The following is a 14487-nucleotide window of genomic DNA, read 5'->3' as shown; positions in this document are numbered from 1 at the left end:
CCGTCCGCGCAGACTCAGACCCAGTCCGCCTCTTACCACCGGCGGCGCGGCCTCGGGCAGCTGGCTCTTCCCCGCCCCGTGCCTCAGTGTCCTCCTCTGAACGTGGGGACAGTAAGACTATCCCCAACAGACGCTCTGGTTGCTGCAAGTAAAGAGTTGAAAACAGAGCCCGGCGCACAGAGCGTCCTCACGGGCGGTGTCAGCGGGGTGAAGGGAGCCGCCGGCCAGAGGGGAGGTGGGCGCTACCCCACCCCCTCTGAGCCCGCGAGGCCCCCGCGCTGGCCGCTCTCGGGGGCTGTGAGCAGATCTCTTCCTTTCCTGGGCCTCAGTGTCTCCAATTTTGAACAAGCGGTCCGGCCTCCCCAAAGAGCCCTTTCAGCAGCAGCGCCCACGTGTGTGTGGGGCCCGGGACGTCGGGAGGAAGGGAGTGAGCCTGGGTGGGGCGGGGCTGTGCTGTGAGGTGGAGGGCAGACCTGCGCCCCCAACAGGGGTGGGGTGGGTGCTCACGCGTGCTCGCCCCCTCTTCCTCCCTCAGGGCTCCCTTCCCCAGCCCCCACCTGTGGATGTAATGGCGGCTCCTGCTCTGTGCTGGCGTCTGTCCCTCCTCCTCTTCCTCCTGCCCCTGCCCATCCCTGGGGCGTCCACAGCGGTGCAAGGTGAGGATCCCGGCATCTGGACATCTGTGCCCAGGTCCCTCATCAGGGGCGGGAGGCAGGGAGGAGGGAGGCAGGGGACAATGGGACCAGAGATCAGGGGCCCACTTCTCCCCTCCCCCTCTGCCCCACCCCCACATGGCCTCTGCAAGCCACAGGGGGACACTGGCCTCTTGTCCCTGCCCCGCCTTGTCCTGCCCGTGGGGACCGTGCAGTGTCTGGGGCTCCGTCTGGTCCTCTCTGAAACGGGCCGTGCACCGCTTCTCTGCCCCTCCTCTTTGGGCAGGCCGAGGGTGCCAGGGGCAGGGATGGCGGGTGGGGGGCCCCAAAGGGCAGGGCAGGGGGCACCCTGCACCGGCCGTTCATACCCTGTCTCGCCGGCAGACACCCCCGAGCTCACGTGCTTCTACAACTCCCGAGCCAACATCTCCTGCATCTGGAGCCCGGGGCGGGGCCTGCCGGACCCTTCCTGCCGCCTCCATGCAAAGCCACAGCAACGGTGAGGGTGGCACTGGCCGGCCTGGCCGCGGTGCCTCGGGACAGTGGGGTCTCACCGCCACTGCTGGGCAGGCTCTTGAAATCCTAACTCTTAGACTCCGAGACGTCTTCACTTTGAAAGCCTTGGGTACACGGAGGCCACAGACTCTCCTTATCACAGGGGTCTGGAAAACTCAGGAGTCGGACGTTTAGACTGCTGGGACCTGGAGGGGAGGAGGGTGTGTGGGGCCAGGCCGGAGAGGGGCTGGGCAGGGGAGACCCGGGACGTGGCTTTGAGCTCGCTGTGCTGTGGCCGGACGAGGCTTTAGAGGCAAAGGGGGAAGGAGGGAGGATCCCAAAGCTCCTTGAGTAAGCTGGGACTTTGAGAGACCCCTGTGGGGACTGTGGGGACTGTGGGGACAGGGGACGTGGGAGTGGTTGGGGAGCTTGGGAGGGGGTGGGAGCTGAGGGAGAGAGTGTAGTGACCCAGATATGCTGGTGACAGCAGCAAAGGCCCCCGTGGGTGGTGATTCCATGAGACCCCCAGGGCCCACTCCGGCCCCACGGGAAGACTGTGCTGGGCTCTAGGTGCAGAGGCCAGGTGTCCCGAACTGGTTTGCGTCTAGAAGGTCCCTCTGGCTGCTGTGGGCCAGGCCGGGGTGGGGAGGGCAGGGGAAAGGGCTCGTGAGTGCAGGCGGAGCAGACCGGGGACCTGACTGACACCCCTGGGGGGTCGGCACAGGGCGTCAGCGCAGACTGGCCTCACGGCATGGGGGACTGGGGGACCGTCCCGAGAGCCCGTGCTGGGGTCCCTCCTTTTCCTCTAAGGTTTTCTTTTTTCCCTTGCCTTGGAAGTCCCTGGAACAGATCCTGTGAGCTGCTCCCAGCGGGGCCGGCATCCTGGGCCTGCAACCTGATCCTTGACGAGAGCCCAGAGGTGAGAGGCCCAGGGGCTGGGCGGGCGCCAAGGGCTGCCCTTCCAGAGAGCAGCTGGGCCGGCCCAGTGCGCGGGGCTGGGGGGCGCAAGGAGGGCGGGCAGCCACCGAAGGCCAGGCTCCAGTCTGCCTCGGGGACGGCGGGCCCCTGGTGCGCGGGGCTCCCGCTCTGCTCTGTTCCAGCCGTCTCCCCAGGCTGGCGGGTCCGTGGGCACTCCTGTCCCCCTCCCCCAGTGGGGAGAGCACCCCAGTAATAGTAATAGCCACAGAGCAGTCTCTTCCCAAGGCCTTGGGCCAGGAGCGTGGATTCCGGAGCCGGGCAGCCTGGGCCCTGACCCTAGCTCCATTGTGCATGGCTGGGTGCCGCTGGGTAGCTTCTGTGCCCGGTTCCCTCCTGCCCCTGCCTGGAGGGTTGACCTGGGTGTTGTGGCCCCTGGAGCGCCACCCAGAGTAGGACAGGCCTTGACCCGATCGCCAGTGGGTCCCCAGGACGCCGGTGGGCACTGGCACTCTCCCCTTCTTAACTAAGGAGGAAACTGAGGCTCAGAGAGGCGTGGTCTCCGCCCGAGGTCACGTAGTCAGCAAGTGGCAGAGCCGCAGCCCAGACCCTTCCCCATGGCACCAGGCTGCCTCTCGAAGGGCACGTGGCCATGACTGTGGCCGTAGCCCTGTTGCTGTGCCTCCCACCATTGTTCGGCAAACCCTCCCTGGCAGTGGGGGGCACCAGGGTCACCCAGACCATGTTTACCAACCACCCTCAGGTCCTCTGCCTCCTCAGGGGACAGGAGAGCGGGCGGACGGGCCCGCGAGACGCAGCTGGCACAGGCGCAGCCTCGGGGACCAGGCTGCCGAGCCTGTCCCCGTGAGCTCTGCAGGTCCCGGCCCTGCCTGCGTGGCCTTGGGTGGGTCCCCGAGCCCCCCTGTGCTTCAGCCTCCTCGGCTGCAGGACGAGGACAGGGGAGGGCCGGTCTCACAGGGTGTCCAGAAGTGTGTAAGTGCTCGGAAGGGTGCTGCCGCGCACTGGGTGCCCACAGAGCGTGTTACTGGCGCCTTTCCGACCACAGCCGTGGCAACGATGGCAACCATGCTGCTGCTCGTTACCTGGGGAAACCTGGCCCCCGTAGGAGCTGGGAGAAGGCCAGGGCAGGGTCCTCAGGGCGCAGAGGGAGGAGCTGCTCCCGGCTCCGGGAGCTCTGAGGCCGAGGCTCAGGGTTTGCCTGCAGCGGGCCCTGCAGCAGGCCAGAGGAACCAGGCCCCGGGTCCTGGCCGTGAAGGCAGCACCCCTGGCCCGGAGCACAGACCCCGGCCACGCCGGCTCTAGGCCCTCCTTCTGCGGAAGCCGCCCGCTCGGCTGCCCCCGGTCAGCCGTGGCCGGCCAGGGCCGAGGTCTCCATGGGGCTGTGCACACAGAGAGCCTGGGGCTGCATCTGGGCTCCCCTGCAGACCCGCTGTGTGACATCGGGCAAGCCCCTTACCTACTGGAGCCCCGGGTTTCTCACCCGCGGGGCAGGGATGGACTGCTGTGAGAATCGGCGGAGAGAGAGGCAGGCAGCATAAACGCCCGAGCAGCGCCTGCCCCGAGATGCTTAGTGCCACCTGGCCATTTCTTTCCAGAATAGTCGGGAGGTGGGGTGGGGGAGAGACAGGGGGAGGGGAGGCTTTCACACTCAGAGCCGTTACACAGGCACGGTGCCAGCCCTGCCCCTTCTTGGGGACTTCCCATGACTGGGAACCCCCCTCCCAAGGCAGCCCCCTTCCCGTTAGGTCAGTGGTTGGCAAACGACAGGGGTCCACAGGCCAACACCAGCCTGTTGTCTGCTTTTGTAAATAAACCTTTATTGGCACAGAGCCACGCCAATTCTTTTACCCGCCATCTGTGACAGAGCTGAGTGGTCATAACGGAGACCATACATAGGACCTGCTGGGTCCGAAATGTTTACTCCCTGACCCTTTACAGAAAACATGTGCCGACCCCAACCTGAGACAGGGTGGGCGCTTGGCGGGGCCCCACCCGCCTCGCGGTCCTGCTCTCCCCTCTGCCCGCACCCCCACCTCAGAGGAGGATGCATCCCCAGGCCTCCCTTGCCCGCCCCAGCGGCCGGCGGCCACATCTCTGTCCCCCTTCCAGTCTCAGATGCTGACCGCAGCGGATGTTGTCAACATGTCTGTGATGTGTCGGGACAGGGAGAGGTGGCAGTTGGCGATGACCCAGAAGTTCCAGCCCTTCGAGAACCGTGAGTGAGGGATCCAGGGTGGGCGTGGGGGTGGGCGTGGGTGGGCGCCTCCTTGCCTGCCTGCTCTGTGGGATCACCTTGCTCCAGTCTCTCCCCATCATCTGCCACACCCATGCCTCACGAGTTCACGGCTCGCTGCCATTGGGATGGAGGCCCAGCTCTTTACCCTGACACTCAAGGCCATTTGGGAATCCACCTGACTCCCCCCTCCATGCCAAAGGCCAGCTCTTCGAACTCAACTTGCCTATCCCTGCCTCTGAGCCCCTGCACGTGCCAGTCACACGGTCTAGAAGGCTCTTCTCCCCCAGGAGATTCCCACTCACCCTTCAAGTCTCAGTGAAAAGCCACCTCCTCCAGGAGGCCTTCCCAGACTTCCCAGCTTTTGGGCACCTCCTCTTTCAGGGCGTTTTTGTCCTAGGTCGTCAGTGGCTGATGATGGGGCGGTCTTCCTTGCTGGGCTGGGAGCTCCCCGAGGGCAGAGCCTCTGCCATCCCTGTCTCTATACTGAGCACTCAGCACCACGAATGACTGAGAGCCTGCCCCACGCCCAGCCCTTCCCGCCTCCCCGCAGACCTTGCTCTCACCGTCCCTGCCGAGGAGGAGGGGCAGAGGGTGAGCCCAGGGCCGGGCTCTCAGGGCAGCCCTGCCTTCACTGTCACCTGCCTGACACAGCATCGAACCTGTCTGAGCTCAGTGTCCGTGTCTGCAGCACGGGACAATCCGTCACCTGCTGCCCGTGGTTGCTGTGAGGAGTTTGTAAGCCGAGGCTCAGACACTGCTCAGCCCAAACTCCGTAAACATTCGCTTGTAGCTCTGTCTGTTCGTGGGGCTCTGCAGAAAGTCCCAGAAAGACAACACTGGGATCCATTTAACTTCGGAATCCTAAAACCGTCTCGCCGCCTAAGACTGAGGAAGTTGGGTGGAATGGGTGAAAGGGTCGCTGAAAACTCTCAGGGCGTTTCTGAGTGCAGCGAAAGGCGGCCCTCATTCATTCGTCCGGCAGAGATGTAATTGAGTGCCTGTGACCTGCCAGGCGACGTCACAGGCACCAGGGGCCCGTGAGAGAACAGGGTCCCTGCCCTCAGCGAGCTCATCGTGGTCAGGGGAGGGAGACGGGGGTAAATAAAGGACCCCAAACAGGGGCTCGGTGTGTCCGGTGGTGGCAGGGCAGGGAGAGCGCTGCAGCGGGTGAGCGGACAGAGAGGCGGTGGCCGGGGGAGACTTCTCTGCACAGGTGGCATTTGCGGGGTGACCCGCGGTTTCTGGGGAGGGTGCACCAGGGGGAAAACAGCAGGCGGGAGCACCCCTGGGCTTCATCGTCTCGGCGTCGAGATCCAGGCCCCCCAGAGTGTTCTCCCCCTTCCTCACTCCCCGCTCCAGTTCGCCTGATGGCGCCGAACTCCCTCCGCGTCACCCACCTGGAGACCCGCAGCTGCAACGTCACCTGGGCCATCAACCAGTCCTCCCACTACGTCGAGCGGTACCTGGAGTTCGAGGCCCGGCTCAGGCTCGCAAGCCTCAGCTGGGAGGTGAGTATGGGGCCCAGGCCAACCCGCCCCGAGCCCCCCCTCCCCGTGCTGGGCGCCCTGCCTATCGCCCCTCTCAGCAGAGGCACAGCGGCCCCCCCGGGCAGCTCCTGTGGCCCCTCCGTACTGCTGACCTCGGCCTCTCCCTCCCTCCCTCCACGCGACCCCTGACACCCAGGGTTCCAGCTGGTGGCAGATTCCAAGCTGACACCAGGCGAGGTTGCTGTAGCCAAGAGACAGGGGACTCCCCTCTCTGTGAGATTCCAGAGGCCCTGGGGCGCTCCCTCCCCACTCTTCAGATCCAGCATGGTCCAGGCCCACAGGGGTCTGTCCTCACTCATTGGCTCGTTCCTTTATTCGCTCGCTCAGTCACTCAGCAAACACTATGCACTGCACGCTGGGGAGAGAGTGCAGGGCCAGACCGACGATCTCCCTGCTCTCAGGAAACTTACATGGATGCACGTGCGGGGTGAAGCCAGGGGGTGGGGGCGGGGGGGGGGCAGAGAGTCAGCAGAAACACAGGAACAGGAGGCTGCGGGACATCGATAAAAGTCACCAGGGACACGAAATGGGATGATGCTTCTAAGAGGGACGGGGACAGGGGACCTCCCGGGACAGGTGACCAGGGAGGGCTGCTCTGAGGTCGGAGGGTCAAGAAGGAGCGGACCCTGCGAGGATCGGGGGAGGGTGTTCCACACAGAGGAAGCCGCCGAGGCTAAGGCAGAACACTGCCTGGGTGTTGGGGGGGGCGGGGCGGGAAAACCTAAGGGAGGGTGCGGAGGTGAGAGGGTCTTCGGGGAAAATCCCTGTCTCTGGTCCTGCGGAGAGAAGAGCCTGCTGCAGTGGGTGTGGTGGGAGCAGGGCAGGGCGGCCAGGCTCAGGCAGGCTTGAGCGGCGGTGGGAGCTCAGAGCGGGAGCCCGGAGGAGAGAAGGGGAAGGGTCCAGAGGGGGTCCTGGAGGTGGCACCAGCTGATTGGCAGGTGGCTTTGACTGGAGCGGATGCGTGAGAGGGAAGGCTTTAGGATGAGCCTGGCGTTTGGGCCCCAGCAATCCGTAGTCAGGGGGCCTTTGGGAGGGCGGCTGGGGTGGGGGGAGGAGGTGGCTGGAGAGGAGAAAGGAAGGCATTGCTTCGCTCAGCCCTGCTGGGAGAGGTGGGTGGGCAGTGGGTGCCCCTCCCCTTTGACAGCTCTGTCTCCACCCCAGGGGGTCCCCCTGCTGACCATCGGGCAGAACCAGCGGTGGATCTACCTGGAGACCCTGGACCCGGGCACCCAGTATGTGTTACAGGTGCGGGTCAGGGCCCAGCGAGGCAGCAACTCAACTTGGAGCCCCTGGAGCCAGCCCCTGGCCTTCCGGACGGTGCCTGAGTGTAAGGGGGAGCTGGGCAGGAAGGGGCGGCCGGGGGGGGGCCCTGGGGGCAGCAGGTGGGGCAGGCCGGGGCTTCCGTGCTTCTCCTCGTCATTAGCTCACTTGATGTGACCCTGCGGGGTGGGCATGGGGCGGGGGGGCACATCTGTGCTCGTTTTACAGACGGGAACAGGGACTCCGAGAGGGGATGGGGCGGCCCACAGCCTCATGAGATAGTGGGGAGGCCCGAGAGGCTGTTTTCACTTTCTCCACCCGAAACCTCTCGCTCCGGGTTTCTTCCCGGGGCAGCTGCAGGCTGCTCTCACCTCTCGGCCTCAGTTTCCTCATCTGTAAAGTGGGTGCCATGATGCCCCGTGTTGGCCTGGCACACAGCAGCTCGGCTGGGCCGGTTGGGATGCCGGGAAGGCCGTGGGTCAGAGATCGGCCCGCCCGCAGCACCAGCTGGGTATGGAGTGATCTGGGCGAGTCGGGGCGCCTCTCTAACCCCTCTCTCCCTGCTCCTCCTCCCACCACGGCAGCCCCTTCGCTGGGCCATATCATTGTGGGCCTCAGCGGTGCCTTTGGCTTCATCATCATAGTCTACCTGCTAGTCAACTGCCGGTACCTCAGGCTGTGGTAAGAGCGCCCGCCTCCCTGTCTGTCCCGCACACTCCCCTCCGACACACGCACACCTCGCCAGGTCACGTGCTGGGCTGAGCCCCCTGCTCGGACACGCCAGCGCTCCCTCTGCCCTCCCAGGGGCCTGCCCTGCCTCTCCCCGTGATCCCTCCCCAAAGGTGGAACCCACGGGAACAGCCTGATGGGAGTGGGGGAGGGAGAGCCCTAGGTGGGGGCCTGCCAGAGCGATGCCCTCAGGAGCGTGTGTGCACATGGGCCTGTGTGTGTGCACGCCAGCTGGTGTGCGTGTGGGGGTCCTCGTGGCTCCGTCTGGGTCCCGGCTGGCTCAGTGCCAGGCTCGGTGCTGGGTGCCGGGAGCGCCACACGCACGAGGTCCCGTCTTTCTAGAGGGAAGGCTGGTGCCTGATAGTCAAACACGTACAGAGGGACACACCGTGACTAGGATGGTGCAGGAAGGCGCTGGGTGCATTGGCAGCAGGGCGCGGGGAGACGAGCCACAGCGGAGGGGTGGCGCGGGGACCTTCCCCGAGGAAGCCGTGATTCCCAGCGAGGGGGTGGGTGATGGGGAGAGCAGGGGAGACAGCGTGTGCCAAGGCCCTGGGAGGGAGGGAGGCAGGGAGGACATTTCAGAAACTGAGAGCGCGGGGAGGTAGTTGTGGCTGGAGACCAGAAGGGGGTGGGGGAGGGGGCCTACCCGAGCTTGGACACGCGGGCAGCAGCCACGCTTTCTGGGGTCTCGAAGCCAAGAAATGTATGTACCGAGTTTCAACACGGTGGAGGTGCATACAGATGCTGGGGCCCTCAGGCTGGAATTCGGCCCCCACTCACCCCTCCCCACCCCTGGAGCCCTGGGGCAGCTCACCTCCTGAACTGGGCTGCCCAGGACGGCCCTCACCCAGAGGCCCACCATCTGGCCTCTGTCCGAGCTCCCTCCTCCTGGTTCGCTCTGCACCAGCCGTCTCTGTCCCTGTGGTCCCATGGTCCCCCGCCACACTTTGCTCTTCCACGGCGCTCCTTGTCGCCTCCGATGGGTGGCAGCAGGGCACCCCCTCTGTGTCAGTGTCCCCGTTAGAACGTCAGCTCCTGGAGAGCGGGCACCTTCCCCGTCAGCCAGTCCCGGGTCCCAGCGCCCAGCACGGTGTCCTCCCTCGCTGGGCATTCGATCCGTGCCAAACAGATAAATGCTCCCGTGTTGAGTGGCTTGGGGCCCTGCCCGCAGGGCTGTGGGCTGATGGCAGGACACGGTGGCCTTTCGCTTCTCACCCTCCCTCTCCCTCCCTCCCTCTCCCCCGTTCAGGTTGAAGAAGGCTCTGAAATGTCACATCCCAGACCCCTCGGAGTTCTTTTCGCAGCTGAGCTCGGAACACGGAGGAGACTTCCAGGTAGGAGCCCGGAGGCGGGGGTGGAATCGCACAGCTGGCACGGGCCAGCCGACGCATGGGCAGTGGTGCCGGGAGATGGGGCCAGAGTAGCGGCCTTGGCCCTGGGTGGGAGCAGAGGACCGCTGAAGGGAGCACACTTGTGTGGGTGTGGGGTGGACGTGAGGTGGGGTGGGCCCATCCCCCGGCTCTGTCACAGCATTCTCTGGCGGAAAGGCATCCCCTGTTTGAGGCAGGCTGCCCAGTTCTAATCCCGGCTCCACCACCTCTCGACTACGTGACCTTGGGCAAGTGATAGGACAGCTCTACGTTTGTTTCCTCACCTGTGAAAGGGGGAGGAGCATAGTGTTACTAGTCCATGGCCCCGAGAACACTGCTGGCCCACGGGCGGTGCTCAAGCGGCCCTCACTAGAATGGTCGCCAGTCTGTTGACTGAGCAGGTCTTGGCAAGCAGAGCGTAGGCTGGAATTCAGCCCCACCCCCACCTCCCAAAACCAGGTGCCCTGGGCACCCCCTTTCCCTGCACAACCTGGACAAACCACCAGCCACGACGGCCCTGACAAGGACACCCACGATCTGGCCTCCCTCCTAGCTCCCTCCTCCTGGTTCGCTCTGCTCCGTGGGGTACAAGCGCTCCCCACGCCACAGAGCGCAGACGGCGCTCCCTTGGCCCCTGCACAGACTCCCGGGCAGGCCTGTCCCTTCGCACAGGCGCTCCAAGTCCTCTAGCCACTTCCGGTCACAAAACACAGATGCACGTGGGTGGTGCTGGCCCGGGGAGCAGTAACACTCTGAAGCCACTCAGAGTCGTCACCTCCCCTCCCCCAGCCCACACCCACTTCAGGAAGGAAGCTTCAAGGGGGAAGGGGGATGTGGTGGGCTGCCTGTACCACCCTACCCGCCCCCCACCTCAGCCTCCCTAGATTTGTGGGGGAGGGGGGAGGGAGGACTGGAGGGGGCTCAGGAGGAGTGCGGAGGGGCTGGAAGGCCGTCCTGGACAGGAGCTGCCATGAGCTGGCTTCAGAGTTTTCTACCAGGGCTGGTCAGGGCCCCTTGTGGAATTTTTTGGAACACTCGGCCCTATAGATAGTGAGCTCCCCACCAACAACAGTATGCAAGAAAGCCTGGCTATGCATCAAAAGATGGCTGAAGGGATCCCCACACTGGACCTGGCTGGAGGCTGAACTACATGCGTTCTCAGTCCTCCGCCAGCTTGCGGTCTTTCTGATTCTGGGGCCTAGGCATTCTGAGGTGAGAGGGGGGTCCTTCCCACAGAGCTGGGGACCCCTCCATCTTCCCAGGAGGTCACCCCCAGTTTCAGACTCCTGCCCCAGGCCTCGAGTTCGGAGGAGGCCCTGGGCACGCACCTGTGACTGGGGTGGGGGCTGGCCAAGGGGGACCCCCGCTCATCCTCTGCATCTGAGTGGGAGCCTGCTCCTCTTCCTCTCCCTAGGGGTTCTCTCCCAGGACCCCGGCTGCCAGGCCACAAGGCACACTGTCCTGTCCACGGGACCTGGAGTGCGTGCCAGTGTGTGGGTGTGCACGCAGGGGGACGAGTTCCCCTGGCGCCCCCTCCCCTCTGCTTTCAGGGCGTTGTGGAGGGAGGCCTAGGCCCAGGAAGTGGCTGGCCACACACACCCCCGGGAGGGGGCCCGGGGAGGCTGGGCACACCAGCGCTGGCCCCAGGCCCAGCCCCTCCCTGGCGCTGCCCTGCCCTGCCTCTGCGGCCCCCACCCGGCCAGTGCTCTCTCCCTCTCTCCCAGTTGGCTCCCCTTCCTTGCTGTCTCCGGTTTGCTCCAGGGTCTTTCTCAGATTTTTCTCCTGTAATAAGAACACCTGGTTTGGGGGATGGGGTCGATTTTGTTGAGTGGTGTGTGCAGGCGTGTGCACGTGGGCACATGTGTGTGCCCGTGCACCCGTGTAACAGCCCGCATGGCTCCAGAGACTCTCTCTGGGGAGGGAGAAACAGGGCGTGTCTCTACTGGTCCATTAATTCATGCAAAATATATCGACTGGCCCCGAAGGCCCGACTGGGCACAGGAATGCAGCGGGGAGCCCGCCAGGCCTGGTCCCTGGGCTCTGGGAGCCGAGGGGGTTCTCAAACGCCCCGCCCCCAGGGGTTGACTGTCCCCTCGTCTCTGCTGTGTGGCCTGCATCTCACCTGGCGCCAGTCCCGCCTTCCTCTCCTCACCTGACAACTCCCTGCAGGTCCGCAGGGAGGAAAGGGGGGGGGGGGGGAGCAGCAGCTCACTGCTGTGGGATTGAGGCTGAGAGAGGCGCGGGGACCTGCCCAGGGTCACCGGGCGGCGAGTGAGGGCCGGGGCCAGAACCAAGCCTCCCTGCTCTGGGCCTGGGCTCTCCGGGTTCTGAGGTGGCCACGGAGGAGCGCTCTGACGGGTGCATTCCTTTCTCTGTGGACGGAGGGTGGGGAGGTGGAGTGGGGGGCCCGGGGCAGTGGGAGGGAGAGCACATTAGGGGACTATTAACTCCCCACGGGAGATGCCCTCCGTGGCCATGTGGGGGGGATCCCTGGGTCCCAGCCCTGCTGCGTGACCAGGGCCAGGGCACATCCGTAAAGGGAACCAGACGCACTCTCGGGCCCTTCCTGCCTCGGCGCTGGCTGGGGGATTCACATGCTCACGCTAGTCCCCGGCAGACCCGGACCTTCTACCCTTTGCTGCGTCCTCGGTACCCAGAGCAGCACAGGGCTTGGAGCAGGTGCTGGGGAAGTGGTCCCTCCTGGGGCCAGCATGTCCCTGGGCACCTGCAGTGGGCCGGGAAGGCCTGCAAGGGGGAGGGGGCTAGGAAGCAGGCGCCTCCTCTGGCTGACCCAGAGGGCTCCCAAAGCACCAGGCAGGGGGTGGGGCTGGGGGCACAGCCAGGGAGGGCTTCCCCTGGGGGCGGGGGGGGAGGGGGGCCAGCCTGGAGTGGCTTGCTGCCAGAGGAGTTAGGAGCTGTTGCTGAGAACCTGGAGGAGCCTAAACGGAACCTCTCGCTTAAATCCTGCACCGGCCTGTCTCCCCGGCAGAAGTGGCTGTCCTCGCCCTTCCCGTCGTCCTCCTTCAGTCCTGGCGGCCCGGCCCCCGAGATCTCCCCGCTGGAGGTGCTGGACAGGGAGGCCAAGGCCACACAGCTGCTCCTGCTGCAGCAGGACAAAGCGCGCTCCTCCTCCCTGGAGACCAGCGGCCACTCACTGACCAGCTGCTTCACCAACCAAGGCTACTTCTTCTTCCACCTCCCGGACGCACTGGAGATCGAGTCCTGCCAGGTGTACTTCACCTACGACCCCTGCGTTGAGGAGCCCGACGACCAGGGCGGGCCTGGAGCGCCCGAGGGGCCTCCCCTCTCGCCCCTGCCCCCTCTGCCGGGGGAGGATGACGCCTACTGCACCTTCCCCCCCAGGGGTGACCTGCTGCTCTTCTCCCCTACTCTCGTCGGCGGCCCAGGCCCCCCAGACACTGCCCTGGGGGCCACTGATGAAGAGAGGCTGCCCCCGTCTCTGCCGGAGGGAGTCCCTAAAGACTGGGGCCCCCCGTCCCTGGAGCCTCCCACCCCGGCAGCCCCCGACCTGGTGGATTTCCAGTCACCCCTGGAGAACGCACTGGGAGAAGCTGGGGAGGGGGGCTCCGGCCCCGGCCCTGGCCCTGGGGTGGGGGCAGGCTTCCCCTGGGCCAGCCCCCCTGGGCAGTGCCAGGTCAGAGCCCCCACCTTCTGCCTGCCCCTCAACACTGATGCCTACCTGTCCCTCCAAGAGCTCCAGGATCAGGACCCAGCTCACTTGGTGTAGACAGATGGCCAGTGGTGGGGCAGGTGGCCACCCACTGTCACTCCAGGCCCAGTTGGGGACTCTGTCGTCAAGACTTGTCCTCTGCTGAGATACTTGGTGGCCAGCTGCCCCCTGGACATCTTTGCCCAGATGGCCCCCGCCAGGACCTGCACATGGGGCTGTTCACTGCCAAACCTCACGTGCTGCTCCCTCATCCTACGTACTTCCCCAGCCAGGAACTGCAAGGGGTGGGGCACTTGGATCCCCCCATCAATCACGGGGAGCCCTGGGTTTTGCCTCTGAAGCATCGCTCCTCCCCAGCCTACAGCAGTTCCCCGAGGAGGAGAGATCTCGTGGCTCTCCAGGGGCAGCGTCCCGCCTCTGTATTGGGCTCCCCGCCTGGCCCCACCCCCGCTCAGCCCCCCTCACCCACCTCCCCGGGGCTGCCGGAACCCTCTTTCCAAAACACACGTGTGGCCATGCCGTCCTTGTTTAGAACCACAGGACCCCTCACTGTCCCCCTGGCCTGGCCCCGCCCCTCCAGCATCATACGGGGTCATTCCCTCCAGGAACCCTCGGGACAGTCCTCCTGAGCCCCCTGGAGCTCCCTCACGCCCCTACACCTCTGCACATGCCATTCCCTGTGCCTGGGTGCCCTCCTGTCTCATCGGGTGACAAACCGCTCCATCTCTCCAATGTGAGCGCAGCGTTCCCCCTAGAGGGAAACACTGTCGCCCTTCACGTGCCCGAACCCTGGGATTCAGTGCAGGAGGGACCAGTTCTCAGGGTCACAGGGCGGCTGGACAAAGAGGCCGTGTCCCTTCTCTTGGGGATCTCCCATGGCCGCAAAACGTTTGGCTCCTGCGTCTTTAATGGGGTCCAAGCACGGACACACATCCCCCGCCAGAGTGGACCTCGGCCGGATCCTTCCGCGATGGCGTCACGGAGCCCTTAGGCGTGCTGCCGGAAGGAACCCTGCCCGGTCTTGCAGACAGCCCAGTGCTGGTCCCTGCCGCTGCCCCCTCCACTGCAGGGGTCTCTTCTGAAGCCGAGGGGCTGCAGGACCTCCTCCAGGAGGGCAGCTCCATCGCTGCACTTGGCACAGTGCACTTGACCCCGCCCCCCCCCCCGTTGTGTTCCCCCGATGAATGAATGAACTGTCTGGTGCCACCTTGCCTGGGCTTCCTGCGCCCAGCTGCCCTCTCACGCACGGGGGCACCATCCACCTCATGAGAGCACCCTGGGCACCCTAACCCTTCTGAGGTCAGCGCTCAGAGAAGTGAGGCCCCACACCCACGAGGTCCCAGCATGCCCGCTCCAGCAAGAGGCTCATCCCCTTACGTGGAAGTCCTCCCCCCTCACTTCCTTCTCAGGGCCTCCCGCCAACCCTCCACTTCTGTTCCCTCTGCCCCTGGCACTGATCACACCGGTGACCTCTAACTTCCCACACCGGGAAGGCCCCAGCCTCCTTTACAACTGAGCTGGGAAAGTAAAGTGCCTATATTTATAGGCCTTGCTCAAAGCTGATTGG

The 14487-nt window shown here is 65.3% G+C and overlaps 1 protein-coding gene across 1 annotated transcript; it reads left to right on the top strand.

Annotated features, from left to right (window-relative positions):
• The first annotated feature begins 568 nt into the window (after nucleotides 1–568).
• On the top strand, nucleotides 569–14429 carry IL2RB (interleukin 2 receptor subunit beta). Its single transcript, XM_036019587.1, has 9 exons — nucleotides 569–656; nucleotides 1038–1152; nucleotides 1986–2067; nucleotides 4194–4299; nucleotides 5680–5828; nucleotides 7029–7194; nucleotides 7712–7808; nucleotides 9109–9193; nucleotides 12219–14429. Exons 1-9 carry the CDS (start codon nucleotides 569–571, stop codon nucleotides 12975–12977), a joined length of 1647 nt encoding a protein of 548 aa, XP_035875480.1. The 3' UTR covers nucleotides 12978–14429.
• Nucleotides 14430–14487: the final 58 nt, after the last annotated feature.

The sequence above is a fragment of the Phyllostomus discolor genome, chromosome 2 (assembly GCF_004126475.2).
Source record: "Phyllostomus discolor isolate MPI-MPIP mPhyDis1 chromosome 2, mPhyDis1.pri.v3, whole genome shotgun sequence".
NCBI lineage: Eukaryota > Metazoa > Chordata > Mammalia > Chiroptera > Phyllostomidae > Phyllostomus > Phyllostomus discolor.
This window is presented reverse-complemented; position numbering and strand designations above follow the sequence as displayed.